Source organism: Nanorana parkeri, unplaced genomic scaffold, assembly GCF_000935625.1.
Source record: "Nanorana parkeri isolate BGI_ZX_2015 unplaced genomic scaffold, ASM93562v1 scaffold4, whole genome shotgun sequence".
Taxonomy (NCBI): domain Eukaryota; kingdom Metazoa; phylum Chordata; class Amphibia; order Anura; family Dicroglossidae; genus Nanorana; species Nanorana parkeri.
Genome location: NW_017306272.1, coordinates 3,003,373 through 3,019,225, shown reverse-complemented (window position 1 = coordinate 3,019,225; position 15,853 = coordinate 3,003,373). Strand labels below are relative to the sequence as shown.

The 15,853-nt window shown below is 41.8% G+C and overlaps 1 protein-coding gene across 1 annotated transcript in view; it reads left to right on the top strand.

Moving 5' to 3' along the window:
* The first annotated feature begins 1,591 nt into the window (after positions 1–1,591).
* The window catches only part of CHN2 (chimerin 2), a 220,339-nt gene continuing 206,077 nt past the window's right edge, over positions 1,592–15,853 (top strand). The window contains exon 1 of the mRNA XM_018576444.1: positions 1,592–1,847. Within this exon, the coding sequence (XP_018431946.1) occupies positions 1,799–1,847 (49 nt within the window). The 5' untranslated portion in view covers positions 1,592–1,798. The remainder of the gene's footprint in view (positions 1,848–15,853) is intronic.

The window sequence follows — 15,853 nt, the reverse complement described above, 5'->3', positions numbered from 1 at the left end:
TCGTGCAGTGAATGGAAGGCGTGCAACCGTTTCTACTGTACAGTCGCACGACTTTTGTATTTCGAGCATGTTGGAAAACCAGCCGAGAATCGTACGATTTTCGGCTGGTTTTTAGCACGATGGAGAGATAACTGCCGAACGGGCCGGTGTGCGCACTGCGCGTTCAGCATTGCAGTCATCGGAAGCCCGCCCCTCGGGGGGGGAGGGGGCTTGCGATGATCGCAAGTACGATCTGCCTGTCCAAGATGGGCAGATCGTACATTTTTAAAATTACTTTACAACCCTCGCAAGACATTTGTCAAGTGTGTGACCACCTTAAGCCATCATTCACACCTACAATGTAGGTGCATTTAGGGATTTCCTACAGCAGGAATCCCAAATCTGCCATTTACAAGTGGCAGCTGTCACCCGTTCAAAATCAATGTGCCCAAGGATAGTGATTGATTCCTAACCGCATGTAATTATATCATATACAATTACATACAGTGTGCCAGCGTTCTTCTGCTTTCAATGCAGCCGCTGTCAACCGATCATTAACTTGAATGTGTGGCAGCTGCTGCTTGTAAACGTCAGATTTGGGATTTCTGCTGCAGAAAATTGCAAATTCCTGACACAGGAATCCCTAAACGCACCTGCATTGTAGGTGTGAGGCCCCATTCACACCAGATCAGTGCTAATGCAAGGGGAATGAAAAATGAATGAGTGTGAATGGGACCAGTTCACACCGCTGTGATCCGTTCCTGTCCCTTGCAGTGCGATGAAAACAGAGTAGAGCAAGCTTTAAATTTTTTCAGAGCAACGTAACATAACAGAACAAAAACGGATGTAATCGCAACGGAACAGAAGCAAAAAATACATTAAAAAAACATGTTTGTCCACTTAGGACATTTTAATTAAAATAAAGATTGGCGAAAAAGAGAATTTTTTTTTTTTTAAATGCAATGAAAGTCAACGGAGGTTGAAATGGCAAGTCAACGTAAATGCAAATTCCTTCCGATTTTGGTGTGAAAGGGCCCTGACGGGGGGCTTAGAGAGTGTGTACATTGCATGGCGCATTCAGTGTACACAAAAAATACAAAAAGAATGAGGGAGAGAGGAAGATATTTTTTTAAGAAAAAAAAACTTTGCATGTCTCTTTTGTGAAAAATCCAACATCCTAGAATGTTTTTATTGTATTAATTTGACTTCCCCTTTAACAGAAACTCCACCTTTAACAGCTATTAGAAAGTCAGCAGTGACAGTTTACATACGGTCCCCATTAATCAGCCTCAGGTGCATTTTGATTGCCTTTATAAGAACATGAATATTATAATGGCACGAATTTTAATAACAGTCATTTGATGAAACCTGATCCCTCTCCAAATGACTGTCTCCTATTGCTGTGCCACACACACACACACACACACGGCTTGTGCAATGTTTGCCGATAGCACAGTTTGGATGGCATCCACAAGTTGAGCACTGGAAGACTGGCAGAGCACAGGGAGGGCAGCATTCAGCTCTCAGCAGGCTGCCATCCCCTTTGTAATCAGGAGTGGGAGGCTCTCTCCGCTGTCACTGCTCATCGAGCAGCCCGCCAGAGCCACCGGGACATCGCTGTGACAAGGCAGTGGGGACACATTGACACCTGGAAGGACAGAGAGCAGAAGAAATACTCGCAGCATGCACGTCATCTGACAGAGCAGGAAGTGCCTGCAAAGTAGTGGGAGGCTGGTGATAAGCACCGAGCGTGTCCCTGCTCTACTTTGACATGGGCTAGACCAGACCCTGTGCATGTGTCTCAGCACAGCTGTCCAGCATGGCAGCGTCCAGTAACTCCAGCCTGTCCGGCTCCTCCATCTCCTCAGGTAGGTGATCGCTGTTTTATTTGTTTGTAGATCGGCAGGATGATGACAGGTACATAGAGGCAGCCATCTGTCTACTGCTTACACGAGAGGCTGCGCTGATCGTACATAGTGCTGGGAGTGTGACAGGGGTAGAAATACCTAGCATGGGCATACTATTCCAAGGATGGGGAAACCTGGCATGGGCACACTATTCCCAGGGTGGTGATACCTGGCATGGGCACACTATTCCCAGGGGGTGTTACCTGGCATGGGCACACTATTCCCAGGGTGGTGATACCTGGTATGGGCACACTATTCCCAGGGGGTGACACCTGGCATGGAAAAACTATTCCCAGGGTGGTGATACCTTGCATGGTCGCACTATTCCCAAGGGGTGATACCTGGCATGGGCACACTATTCTCAGGGTGGTAATACCTGGCATGGACACACTATTTCCAGGGTGGTAATACCTGGCATGGGCACACTATTCCCAGGGTGGTGATACCTGGTATGATCACTCCTCCCAGGGAGTAATGCCTGGTATGGTCATACTATTCCCAGGGAGTGATACCTGGCATGGACACACTATTTCCAGGGTGGTAATACCTGGCATGGGCACACTATTCCCAGGGTGGTGATACCTGATATGATCACTCTTCCCAGGGGGTAATGCCTGGTATGGTCATACTATTCCCAGGGAGTTATACCTGGCATGGACACACTATTTCCAGGGTGGTAATACCTGGCATGGGCACACTATTCCCAGGGTGGTGGTACCTGGCTTGGTCACACTGTGCCCATGGGGGTGATGCCTGGCATGGTCCCAGTCTTCCCAGGGGGTAATGCAGCTATGGTCATACTCTTCCCATGGTGGGGATGCCTGGCATGACCTCACTCTTCCCAGGGAGGATGATGCCTGGCATGGTCACATTCTTTTCAGGGTAGTGATGGTCTGGATGGTCACACTCCTCTCAGGGTGGCAATGCAGGGTGGCAATGCCTGGCATGGTCACACTTTTCACTAAATGGTGATGCCTGTTATTGTAACAGTCTTCCCAGGATGGTGATGCGTGGTATGGTTACAACCTTACCAGAGTGGGGATGCCTGGCATGGTCACATTCTTCCCATGGGGGTGATGCCTGGCATGGTCACATTCTTCCCATTGGGGGATTGCTGGTATTGTCACAGTCTTTCCAGGGGAATAATGCCACTGTAGTCATACTCTTCCCAAGGGGGTGATGCCTGGCATGCTCACATTCTTCCCATGGGGTGATGGCTGGCATTGTCACAGTCTTCCCAGGGGAATAATGCCTCTATGGTCGTACTCTTCCCAAGGGGGTGCCTGGCATTGTCACAGTCTTCCCAGGAGGGTGATGCCAGGGGTGGTTGCACTCATTCCAGGGGGTGATGCCTTGGATTGTCACACTCCTCTCCACCTGACAGCAGTATTTGGAATTGTGTTGTTTTTCTCACCCTGTGATATGTGCAGCAGCCTGAGCTGATCTCTCACTGTGTTTAATCAGCAGCTCCCCTCAGGTAAGCGAGGCGCCTGCCTCTGTGTGTTCCCACATGTCCCACATTGTTTGCTGCTAGTTATCTTGTAAAATAAAGAAGAGGAAATATTGAAATACATTACCAATCATTCTGATGATGCAATCATGTAACATTTTGTGTGTGTAGTGGAAATTCACGTAGTTCATGCAGAGGTACATCAGAGGGATCAGAGGGAGGCATTGTAACCTTACTGACTGTGTAGAAATAATAGGAAACACTATACGTATTAACATTATTATTATTATTGTTATTATTATGTACCGTCAAGATAATGTTGACTCTTGAAAATTACATGGATAGTGTCAAATATAGACGAGTCCCATGGTGCTAGGAAATTAAAATACAGATGGTACTGTTCCACAATGTGAACAAAGGAGTTGTCTGCGCACCAGGATATCGCCTAAATGTCCACTTTTATTTAGTTACAATTATTATAACACTTACTGAGGGCTGCACAGGATCTCTTTCATAAGTCAGCTGTGTTTGTCACACTTGCCTGATGAAGGGAACTCTGCATGACCCCGAAACATGGTACATTCATTGTAACTAAGTTAAATTAGATATTTAAGCAAATTGGTGTACGGATGACACCTTTGCTCACATCTAAAGAGTTTCTCCAGAATAATTTTCTTTTTGGTCTTCAGTCTTTGCGTGGCGTGTTCATACTTTCTATGACTCTATTCAGTCATCCTATTGCTGGTCGTCCTCTTCAACTTTCCAAGCATAATTGTCATTTCCAGGGAGATGGTTATTCTCAGAGAGGACAGCCTCAGTCTAGTCATCTGGGCTTTATGTGAAAGGTTGGGCTTGATTCAGCGAACACTTCTTGGGCTTGCTGTCCATGTTGGAGTTCAGTTTCTTCCTGAAGCATCCCTATTATGCAGCGGTCTTTATGCAACTAACCTAAGCCTGTCAGGAGACTTATATGTGGGCTGCCATTGTTAATATCCTTTTGCAAATGCCAGTTGTTTGACTTCCAACCTCCTGGAATGTCATAAAAAAATCAGAAGTCTTCCTCTGCACTCTTGCTTCAGGTCAGTGCCACGTAAAGAGCTAGAGGATCAGCATGGCAACCAGGCAACAAGCATTTTCATGAGAGAAAATCAGCCAAGGCAACCTCTCTTTACAGGTTCCTATAAGGGTGTTTGTAAATATTAAACATGCATCTTCTGATGTTGGTGATCTCTCTTTACAGGTTTCTATAAGGGCGTTTGTAAATATTAAACATTCGTCTTCTGATGTTGGTGATCTTATAAGGACTGGAAGTGCTTCAGGCAGAGTTGCCATCAGAAAATGGTTTATTTTTCAGGCAATTGTCCAAAGAAATCAATAAAAAAAAAAATGGGTTCAAATGTTTAAGGGTGCAATGCCAACAGTGGTAGGACAGTCGCATTTTTAGTGGTGAAACTTTACATGATCCCTTTAGAAACTATTGTGACCGTTGTGTATGACAGGTACAGGCTTGCTCGGCATCACATTGTAGAGACTGTATTATATACAGAGTAATCCACACTATATAAGATGACACAATAAATACATTTTTCATTGTTTATCATCTTGAGATGTCATAAAAACAGTGAGGGGAATTTATCAAAACTGGAGCAGACAGAATCTGGAGCAGTTGGCCATAGTAACCAATCAGCTTCTCTCTTCAGTTTGTTAAGCTAAGATTTGAAGCTGATTGGTTACCATTAATAACTGGTCTAGATTCTGTCTGCTCCAGTTTTGATAAATTCCGCCCATTGTGATTAGCTGTATTCAGCTACAGGAAAACTCTCAATAATTGTTTTTTTTTAATCACAACCTTTATTTGTCTGTATTTTTTTATTTCGTTACATTTCTTGACAGCTAAAAATGATGTTTTGAGGCTTTTATTGAGGCTCCTTTATTACCATACATGACCTCAAGAGAACTTGTTTTAGAGGACAGTATGCTGCAGGCTCTACATACGTCTCACCAAATAAAAGAGTGCATGGAGCTCCTTACACAGGATATGCAAGCTCATATGTGAGAGTGTGTACTTGTAAAATGATCACAATGTGTCATCTATTTCCTTATTTCAAGTCACCATCTGATGATTAACTGTCCCTTAGCTCTGATTATATGTATGAGCAGATCCTATGCACATAATAAAAGTCTATCTCCGAGATATCTGCAAGAGTTCACAGCTTGTTTTTGCATAAGGGATGCCTGTCAATCCCGAACAGCAGGGGATCCCTGCACGGACCTGATCGGAATGCCCATCTGAAAGGGGCCAAAAGCAGTTTTACTTACCCGATCCCCACTCCCCAGCAGTCAGGGCTCACCTCTTTCCTCTGCTGTGACTTATGGACTGTCCCTTGGCATCCTCACGTATAATGAAGGGTTATGGACCCTGCATTAGAAGTCAGCAGGCCTCCGTCCGACAGAACAGTGCTCCCCAACCTTTTTATCGCCGTGGACCGGTCAACGTTTGATAATTTTACCGCGGCCCACTGAGGGGGGGGGGACGTTCATTGTTTATATTTTAGATTGTTTTGATTTAATAATTTTAATTTGTGCTGTCAGTGACATTATTTTCTAATGGCACCACAGTCGTGCCAGGCAGATTGAGCGTTTTCCTGCTGCAATACAGCCCTGCCCGTGCGGTTGCACACAATCGCAGTTGAAAACACTGCGCGTTTATTCGCGTGCAGATGGGGGCAGCGGGGCTGGTTTTCATTTATTCCATTTGTAGTTTCAGCACAGCTGGAGAGCCAAGGTTGCCTACCCCTGCCCTAGACAAAATTCAGCAGTAACCCTTACAGTGCACGGGTAGCCCAACTGCAAGGGCAGTGTTTTCAGCTGGAGATAGGCTTTAAAGATCTGTAATGTATATGTTCTTGACAATGATTTCCAGTAACTAATAGCAGCCTCTTTTACCTCCAAATCAATGTAATTTTTTTCTAAGAGTTGATGTACATGGGCAACTATGAAGCTGGCAGAAAAATCCAGTGTAAATATGTGCATTTTTGTTGTTTATTTACTCGCACGTTTACACGTGTACGGTGTTTAGAAGTATATGCGCATAAACATTCTATGGGCTACAATATTCATTCATTCTGGTGGCTCAAATGAATTTTCGTGTGTATGCATGTGTTTACATGTGAGATACTGGCACATTATGCCAGTAAGCTTCTCTTCGAATATGCAGGTTTGGGACTTTTTTTTATGCCCCTGAACACTGCTCTAAAATAAAGATCTAGATGCCACAATGTGCATGGAGACATTGTCTGAACGAGGAAAACAAAAGAGGAAAAGATTGCTTTTTAAAGTGGCGTTTTCTACTACTATACTATTCTGGTATGCTTGCTGGGGCTCACTGAGCGGGCTGCTGTCACTATTGCATTTCGTACACTCATTGGGGGTGTTGCTGTTCTCTGCAAGGATGTTGGTGGTTTTGCGAAGCAGAGGGATCCCCCATCAGTCTCGGATTGGAGGCATTTGGTTAACTCTTCTCTGCACTTTTACAAGACAGCCTACCTTAAGAGGGGATGCCTTAGCTTAGAAAGTTTGACAAGGTCTGGGGATGCTAGGGTGATGCCTGTGCCACCACAGTTTAGTGTAAATTGGTAGGGTGGTCTAGTCACCCATTATTTCCACTCCCCCTTTAATTTCCTAGTGTCTTGATTCTCAACCATGGTGATATGATAGCTCCCCTTACAAACTGTGCTTTTTTATTTGTAGATCATGCTCTCGGGATGAATACCTCCTCATTGGATTAGGTGTGGGTTCGGCTGTACTTCTTTTACATCTCCCCCCGTACTGATATGTATCTGCTTATGACCTAGGGTTTGGGTGGCACACGGTTCTCTAGAGGGGGGGTTGATCTTGTTTAAGGTTTTTCTGTGTTTTTCGAAATTAGATTTTTCTGTTTGCAATAGAATTATGTACCCCTACCTAGTAGGTGTTGTGAGTCGACCTCTGTGTTCTCTTTGTGCAAAATATGTAAATCTAAATAAACCGAATCCCCTTCCCAAAAGGTGGTGTTTTCTATGCCCATGTGCATAGGGCCTTAAATTAATGTGCTCAAACCTATCCAAGTGATACCCTATCTGGATAAGATATATTTTCCAGCATGCCAGAACTATTTTATGAAGGACACTGTAATTTTTGTTCCCCTATGTTTTTGTTACCTATACATTATTTTGCACAGTGCTTAACTTTAATACTGCAATGAATATGAATACCTTAAAAAATATGTATCTATCTATCTATCTATCTATCTATCTATCTATCTATCTATCTATCTATCTATCTATCTATCTACTATCTGTCTACTATCTGTCTACTATCTATCTATCTATCTATCTATCTATCTATCTATCTATCTATCTATCTATCTATCTGTCTGTCTGTCTGTCTGTCTGTCTGTCTGTCTATCTATCTATGTATCTATCTATCTATCTATCTATCTATCTATCTATCTATCTATCTATCTATCTATCTATCAGTATTATAAAGATATACCGTGACATTGCAGCTTTTTAAGTAAACAGGCACCTGGAAAATGATAAAGCTTGCTCTAAAAAATGCATGGGTTTTAAGTAGCAGACTTTGTAAGCCATTAGTGTGAGATATGATGTTAATGTATGAATTGCCATCATCTATCATCTTGTATTATGTCCTTTTACTCATTGACGCACCTTTGGCCTGTTCTGATTTGGCAGCTCACTCTCCTACCTGATCTGTAATAGCCACAGGACTCTGGCTGTCAAACCATTTCCAATGATTGCCTAAAGCTAAAATATAACCAGTCCTAGAGGGCAGCTGTAACCGAGTCAAACAGCCTGAGGTTATGCTGCATACATCCAGTTTTTATTGAACCCATGTGTAGGCGGCACCGGGTAACCCAAGATTGTAGTTATAAGTGTAGACCTACAGTCACACTGTGGATATGCCTTGTGCTTTCTCTGTACTGGTGTCATTAACATACGTTTAATAATTGGATTGCTTCAGTGAGTATTATTTATATCAACCCTGTACGAATTAAACGTTCATGGAATGTAATTAAGAGGTGAATAAAGTAGAAACCGCTGAATACATATATGAAATACATATGTGTTTACTGTTTTACCTGCCAAAGGATTTGTAATTTTGTTCAGCCAATCTCATGATTTTTTTCACCAAAGCAACACGATAAAACCATATGTTTGAGTTAGTTGAAAAGAGATTCTTATAGTCTAAAAAGAGTTTATTGATTGTAAAGTTCAATAAAATAAAAACAACACGTTTCAGGGGTTCAGAAGGCCCCTTCATCAGGGATATCAGGGCTAAAATTGAACGTACAAATAACGCTTGTATTCCATCTTACATCTAGCATAAAATAAGGCTTAGATTGTTAGTTATATTTAGAAAATCAGTATCATAATGAATCTAATACAATACTTGATTGTTGTCTTGTTTGTTGCAGTATAGCCCTGATGAAAGGGGCCTTTAAACCCTTAAACCTACTAGTTGTGGGGGTGTTGCCCTATGACTTCCTGTTTGAAGTATCTGCACCTAGTTTGGACACCTACCTATACCACAGCCCAAAGCTGTAGGACTTGTTCCACTACAATGTATGGCAAGTCAGATGACACACTTATTTCCTGGTTAAGCAATGCAGCTTCCTGTGTCACCTCCTTACCCCCAGTCTGCACATTGAAAATTAATCAGTAATATCAGCTTTGTCCAATGAGAAGGGAGCTGCCCCAGAAAAAAAAAACACATTAAGCAGTTACATTTTTAAAACTGGGGACTTTTCTCTGTTACTGGAGATCCACTTTTAAACTATTGTTCTTACTATGTGAGGGCAATGTAAGTTGGGACCTTTGTATTCACTAAGCAACATCTAATTAAGAGGACTTTTACTGAATATTTTAAATAGAAATTTACAAGCAATACTTCTTCTTTACTATAACTTTGAGAAACTCTGGAAAAGAGTTTACACTTTATTATGTGTTGCTTTCTGAAAAACTCCCACAAGTCTACCTTAATAAGCTTATCTATGGACATAATCTTTGTCAGCAGACAGCCATGTTTGTTTGGTTACATACGAGTGTAAATGTGATGTATTATTGCTAGCAAGTGTTACATTAGCTGGTCAATGGGGAAGTCATTACATTAGCTGCTGAATGGGGCATGACTACACCGACCACCGATGCAAGGGGGCATGTCTACACTGACTGCTAATGCAAGGGGGAACTTCTACACTGACCACCAATACAAGGGGGCATGCCTACACTGACCTCTAATGCAAGGAGGCATGTCTACACTGATAGCTAATGCAAGCCGGTACTTCTACACTTACCACCAATACGAGAGGGCATGCCTACACAACACCAGTGCAAAGAGGCATGTCTACACTGACCACAAATGCAAGGGGGCATGCCTGCACTGATCACCGATGCAAGGGGGCATGACATGTCTGCACTGATCACCAATGCAAGGGGGCATGTCTACACAGACCATCAGTGCAAGGGGGCACTTCTACACTGACCACCAAGGGAACATGTCTGCACTAATCACCAATGCAAGTGGGTATATCTACACTGACCACCAATGCAACAGTGCATATCTTCACTGACCTTTAATGATAGGGAGTGATTGGGTTCTAAGCTGCAATGCTTACAGCAGTAATGACCACTAGTAACAAAGTGGTGCTTGTAGTGACAAAAGCTGATGGTGCCAGGCTGAGTAACCACAAATTGAGGAGAAGTCACCAGCACTCAAATGAAAGAAAAAAAACCCCAGCTCTGGTTTATTCACAAAAGCGTCACATAATTGAATCCAACGTTTTGGGGCCGTGCAGGGTCCCTTACTCAGGGAAACATTGTGACTAGACATAGAGGTCACTATCAGGGTTATTTACAAAAGGGTGAAGAGTTTGTAGAAGGCAGGATAATCTAGGACAACATAGCTGATTCTGAAAAATTCTCCAATTCAGATCACTTTCCAGTTCAGCTATGTTGTTCTAGCATGTTCCCTTCTCCTGCCGTCTCCAAACTCTTCACCCTTTGTGAATAACCCTGTATATTTTCACTGAGGAAGGGATCCTGCGTGGCCCCAAAATGTTGGATCATTCAGGTAAATGACACTTTTGTGAATAAATCCGAGCTGGTTATTTCACTTTCAGTGGAATGTTGGTGACTTCTCTTCAATTCATCTTTAATCTTAGTGGATACCAATATTTTTACTCCTTGCGATTATTACTGCAAATGTTGTATAGTGCAGGAGGGTGCAGGAAATGATCCGTGTCAAATATGTGACATGTTATTTATTCTTAAATGTTCTACAATTTAGTGATCACACTAATGTACTACAAACCGCAGGTTTATTATTTATAGCAGATCTCCCTGAGATCTGTAACATTTTTAAGGGTTGAAAAGGTTGAGAAAGTCTGGTCTAGAATATATGGTGATGAGTTTATTTTTAAAGTGTCCACATTTCTGCATGTATGATGAAATATTTGTATATATGGTAGGCTGTCAAACCTAAGGCATGTTTCATATAAATACAGCAATTATCTATCTCTGTCCAGTGGTGTGAAAACCACTTTGTGTTTGTGATGCTTTCAGTGTGGCCATGTATGCAAAAGTGCTATCCACTGATGGTTTTTGTGGCACGCTCCTGAAGGTGGTGGTTAATGTCAGCTTAAAAGAAAAGTCCACCTTTCAATAAAAAAATTATAAATGCACACTTTTCCGTGAAGGAAAGAAATGTGCATTTACAATTTTTTTGGATTGGAGCCAGTAAAGCATTGCAACCGCGATCAGTGGATTGTGGGTGGGATGCTCTGGCTCGTACATATTCTCCCTCTCTCCCATCCCAGGCCATACCATACAATGATATGGACAATGATATGGACAGAATCTCCACCGCCCATTCACAGACCTCAATTCATTCTGGAGTCTATTCATTCCTATGACTGGCCTATACTCAGACTCCAGCCATTCGGAGGGAATATAGCCCCAGCCAGTAAGGGATAGATGGAGGTGGGCTTTTTCATGCTAAGGTTATGCAGCACCGGCTGGGGGATGTCTGGAGTGGGCTGAAGGTAATTATTTAGGTAGGTGGCTACCACTCAAGCGGGTGGGGATTACAGGACAACTTCACTAAAAATTCAGTTTTCCTTTAAAGAGGAACTTTACCCTTATCTTTAAAATTACAACAAAGCCATCTTTAGAAATATTTAGTAATGGTAATCTACAAAGATTATTATTGTTATACAGGATTTATATAGTGCCAACAGATTGCGCAGCGCTTTACAATATAAGGAAAACATTACAATTACAATACAATTCAAAACAAGATAGTAAGGAGGACCCTGCCTGTGAGAGCTTCCAATCTAAGAGATACTTACAAAGATACTTATAGATAATTGCCAGTTTTTTTTCTTTACATACCTTATTTTTCTTTTCCTTCCCATTCTTCTCACAGTGGTCATTTTTACTATGGGCAGATTAGTATAGCTCCCTTTACTTCCTGGAACTCCGGCACATGTAACAAGTGACCATGCACATTGTCTCAAGGGACAAAAATAATTCCTTTCCCTGAGATCTCGCAAGATTTTGCAGTTTACAGATGAGATTTCCCAGCATTCTACCGCTAATGTAATCTTCCATAGGTGCAGGCGTGGGCTACATCAGGAATGGCTAAGAGGACCAGGAAGTGGAGAAATAGTAATTGTATGTAAAAGAAAAATATGTTTGTTGAACTAATGAATGTAAGGTGATTTCATATCAGCATGCAGAGCTGAAGGCTGATATGATTTTTAGTGAAAGGGGGTAAAGGTCTGCTTTAAGAATTTAGGCACTACCTGCAAGACTACATACTATGATATCATTGCACAAGAGGAATGGCACCATCACATCAAATGCTGTTCTGAAATTGCCCTTGCCAACCTTTTTCCTTGCCATAGTACAAAATATGGTAACAATGAAACGGTGAACTGTATTAATAGGGGTTTTACCTTGTTAACTGTGTAAATCTGAAATATGTTAGAGGAATTATATCAAGCACGATCTAATCTAATGCAACACTTCTAAAGGAGGTGTGCTGTGCATGTCAATGACTTCACATAGGCTGCTGCTGGAAAAAACATTGACTATTAATGTCATAAGATTGCTTTGATATAAACTAATAAGGCCTTAAAGTGGTTCTTTAAAATCATTTATAACACCAGTCAGGTGTTTTTTTATATTCTTAACAAAATGAAACTGCATTTTCATGAGGTTACAATGTGGAAGAGGAATATTTACCAATCCATTTTTAATTCACTCGTTTGTGTATTTAAGGTGGAATTTAGTAACACTCCAGACGGTCTAGCTACTTCTATTGCAGGATCACTTTATGTCCATGAGCAGTGATTGGAAAAATCCATTTGAATTGTTCTTTACATTTGATTGAGCTGAACATGTGATTTCTAAGGCTTGCACTAATTCTTCAATCAATTCACTGCTGCTGTTCCAATATATCGGTTGTCACACAAGGCTCTATGTTACTGCAGGCCGATTCATGCTTTGTTTGTATTATTATGTTCTCTTAGCCTCCATTCACACCTGAGCAATTTGTTATGTACTTCCTGAAGAGCATCAATGCTCAACACAAAGATTTCCATTATATTCAATGGTGCTTATCCATACCTGAGAATCCTGCTGCCACTTGTTGCCTGAAAATTTTTTTTGTGGGGCAGAATTGTGTGTTTTTTGGCCCCATAGACGTCAATTACAACACTTGAAAATGCACAACACAAGTTTTTCAGTGTAATTCCGCATGTTTCTCATGCTCTTTTCTGCCTAGCAGAATTAATCTGCCTAGCATATCAATTAATTCATCACAATTGCTTGGATTCCTGAATTGTTTGAGTCCTTAGACATCAGACAGATTTGCATCTAAGTATTCAGACAAATTAATATTGAGCCAAATGGTCATACTCCTGATTTGATCATCTGTATTTGCCATATACGTGTAGTTGCATCCAACAGTATTCTCCTAGATTGCCTGTTGCTCACAGATTGGAAATTGCACATCATTCAACTCTTTTCATTACTGGTGTATCCCACCCAGGCACGAGTAGCCCCAGGGCTATTGGCAGAGGGAAATGCTGCTCATGATACAATGGAAGGGAATTGAAGGTACTTATGTTGTTGGTTGGGTGTGTGCAGCCTTCATTGTTTTTCAAGGACAAAAGTCCCTGTGTGGATGGAGTCTAAAGAACCCAGAAAAATTAGCCCGAGAACCTGATAGTGTGACAGCGTAGTAGGAAGCAACTGGCCATATGAAAAGATTCAAGGGGAGGATTATAGACATGAACCTAATAGCAGTGTTCTCTGGCTGGTGACATTGGTAGCTTGGCTAAAAAAGAGTCAAGCAAAAGATGTGCTGGAAGATCTCTTCTGTATAGTTTCAGAATGCTGTACAAATGAAAGTATTCATTTAAAAGCCAAAAGCATGTATTTCAAATTAGTGGTTTCAGTTTTGTCTATGTGACCTGAAAGGGAAAAAGGACAGCAAACAAAAAGAAACCCTCTACAGGGAAATGAAGGTAAAGTGTTCACATTTTAAAAACATGGAAGCAACTTTTACCTGCAAATTCTTTGCCATCTTTTTGGTTTGATTAACAGAATGCATCTAATGTGCTCATATTTTTGTTACTTTAATTCCTTTAAAAGTGCTGTAATTAGCGTAATTGCCATGCAGTTCTGCATTTCCTTCCATTTATCTGTCACTATGGATCAAAAACGTACTGTTTCCTTTAGAGTTGACAATTCGTACATGGTATCTGGTAAAGTAAATGTTCTGAAATATCCTGAATACTGAATTTGATTTTATTTTTTGGAATAATTTATTATAATATTTCTAAAATGGAATAAAAAAATATTATTACAGAGAAAAGAAATTGATAACCGCCAAAGTGGACAGCTTAGAAACCACAATCATGGACAGTTCTGAATCACAGTTATACTTAAGGTCAAAAGGTTTTTAAGCTATTTCAAATGCTGATCAAATCACTTACAATGGATGCTGCTTTTAAAGGTTTTAGTTTTCCTGCAGAACTGTCCCTGATATCCCTTTTTTAGGGTGGCTCCTTTCACTTGCAGCATCCTATGGAGCCACCTTTGTGTGTGCTAGTAAGCTGTATGTCTCCAGAAACACATAGACACAGCAAGGCAAGCATCCTCCTTGCTCCTATCCCCTTTCTCTTCCCATATTCATGCTAATAGATTGATGGCTGCTGGTATGCTGATATTGCTGTCCCTTAAGTGATATTGCACTGGATAGGAAGTTCAGGGATGCAGAGCTGAGAGAGTTGGAGCCAGCTGTTCAGAAACATTATGACTGTAATTGTTTGGGCAAAAATATACATTGCTGGGCAATTTATATTTTTGTGATCTGCATTCATTATTGAGAAAATGTTTGAGTGTTTAATACTACTTTAAATCCATAGCCACCTCCATACACAGTTCTGGACCACAATTGCCCACACCTCCACAACCATGGTCATTTACAGTAATATTCCCCAGTTACACACATTTTTAAACCGACCATCTTACACTGTTCTGAATTACAGTTATATGAAAGTTTATACTACTAAATCAATTACATTTAATTCTGTAATCAAAGCTGTATGCTGTCCCAAATCACAGTTATACACATATGTGTAACCACAACCATACGCAATTCTGAATCATATACAGTTCTAGAGCAAAGTTATAGGAAGTTTAGCAACTACAACCATATGCAGTTGTATACACTTATATGAGTTAAAGTGACAATAAACTCAGGAGTCAAACCTTTGCATTACTCTTTTTGGGTCAGGTTACAAGAATACATTTATGAATGCACTCCTGTGACCCAAAGTCAGCTGATAGTACAGCACAGAGCCGCTCTGCAGTCAGGAAGGATCCCGGGAATATTGTCGGCATCCACATGGCTGCCTAAGTGACAGCTGTGCCTGCCCCCTCATCTGTCTGTCACTCCAATGAGCGCTGGAGGAACAGAGAGGGAAGGGGGAATCCTTCAGGAATGTTGTCTGCCCTTTATTGTGAGAATTAGAGCTTTTGGTAAAGATCCTGCTTGTGACAGCTGCAGTTTCCTATGCCGGCTCTAAGCTGACCTCCAAGGTCGTCCCTTTAATGAGGCAGCCTTAGGCTGTTGCCTCAGGCAGCATCTCTTTGGGTCAATGTTTGCAGTGTGCCTGCCCCCTCCTTACCGGCCAGAATGTCCCAGGTTGCTAGGAGCCAGGTGGGGAGATTTCTGATGGCCATACACATCCCCTTGCCCAGCTCTTATCCACCTAGAATGCTCTGGCTGGGGTCCCACCCAGCTCCTAGCAACCAGTGACATCACTGTTTGCTAGGAGATGGTTGGAATACCAGCCAGAACATCCCAGGTTGCTAAGAGGCGGGAAGATGCAGAGCCTGGTAGGGAGATGCAGAGTACCCACACACCCACACACCCCTTCCCTGCA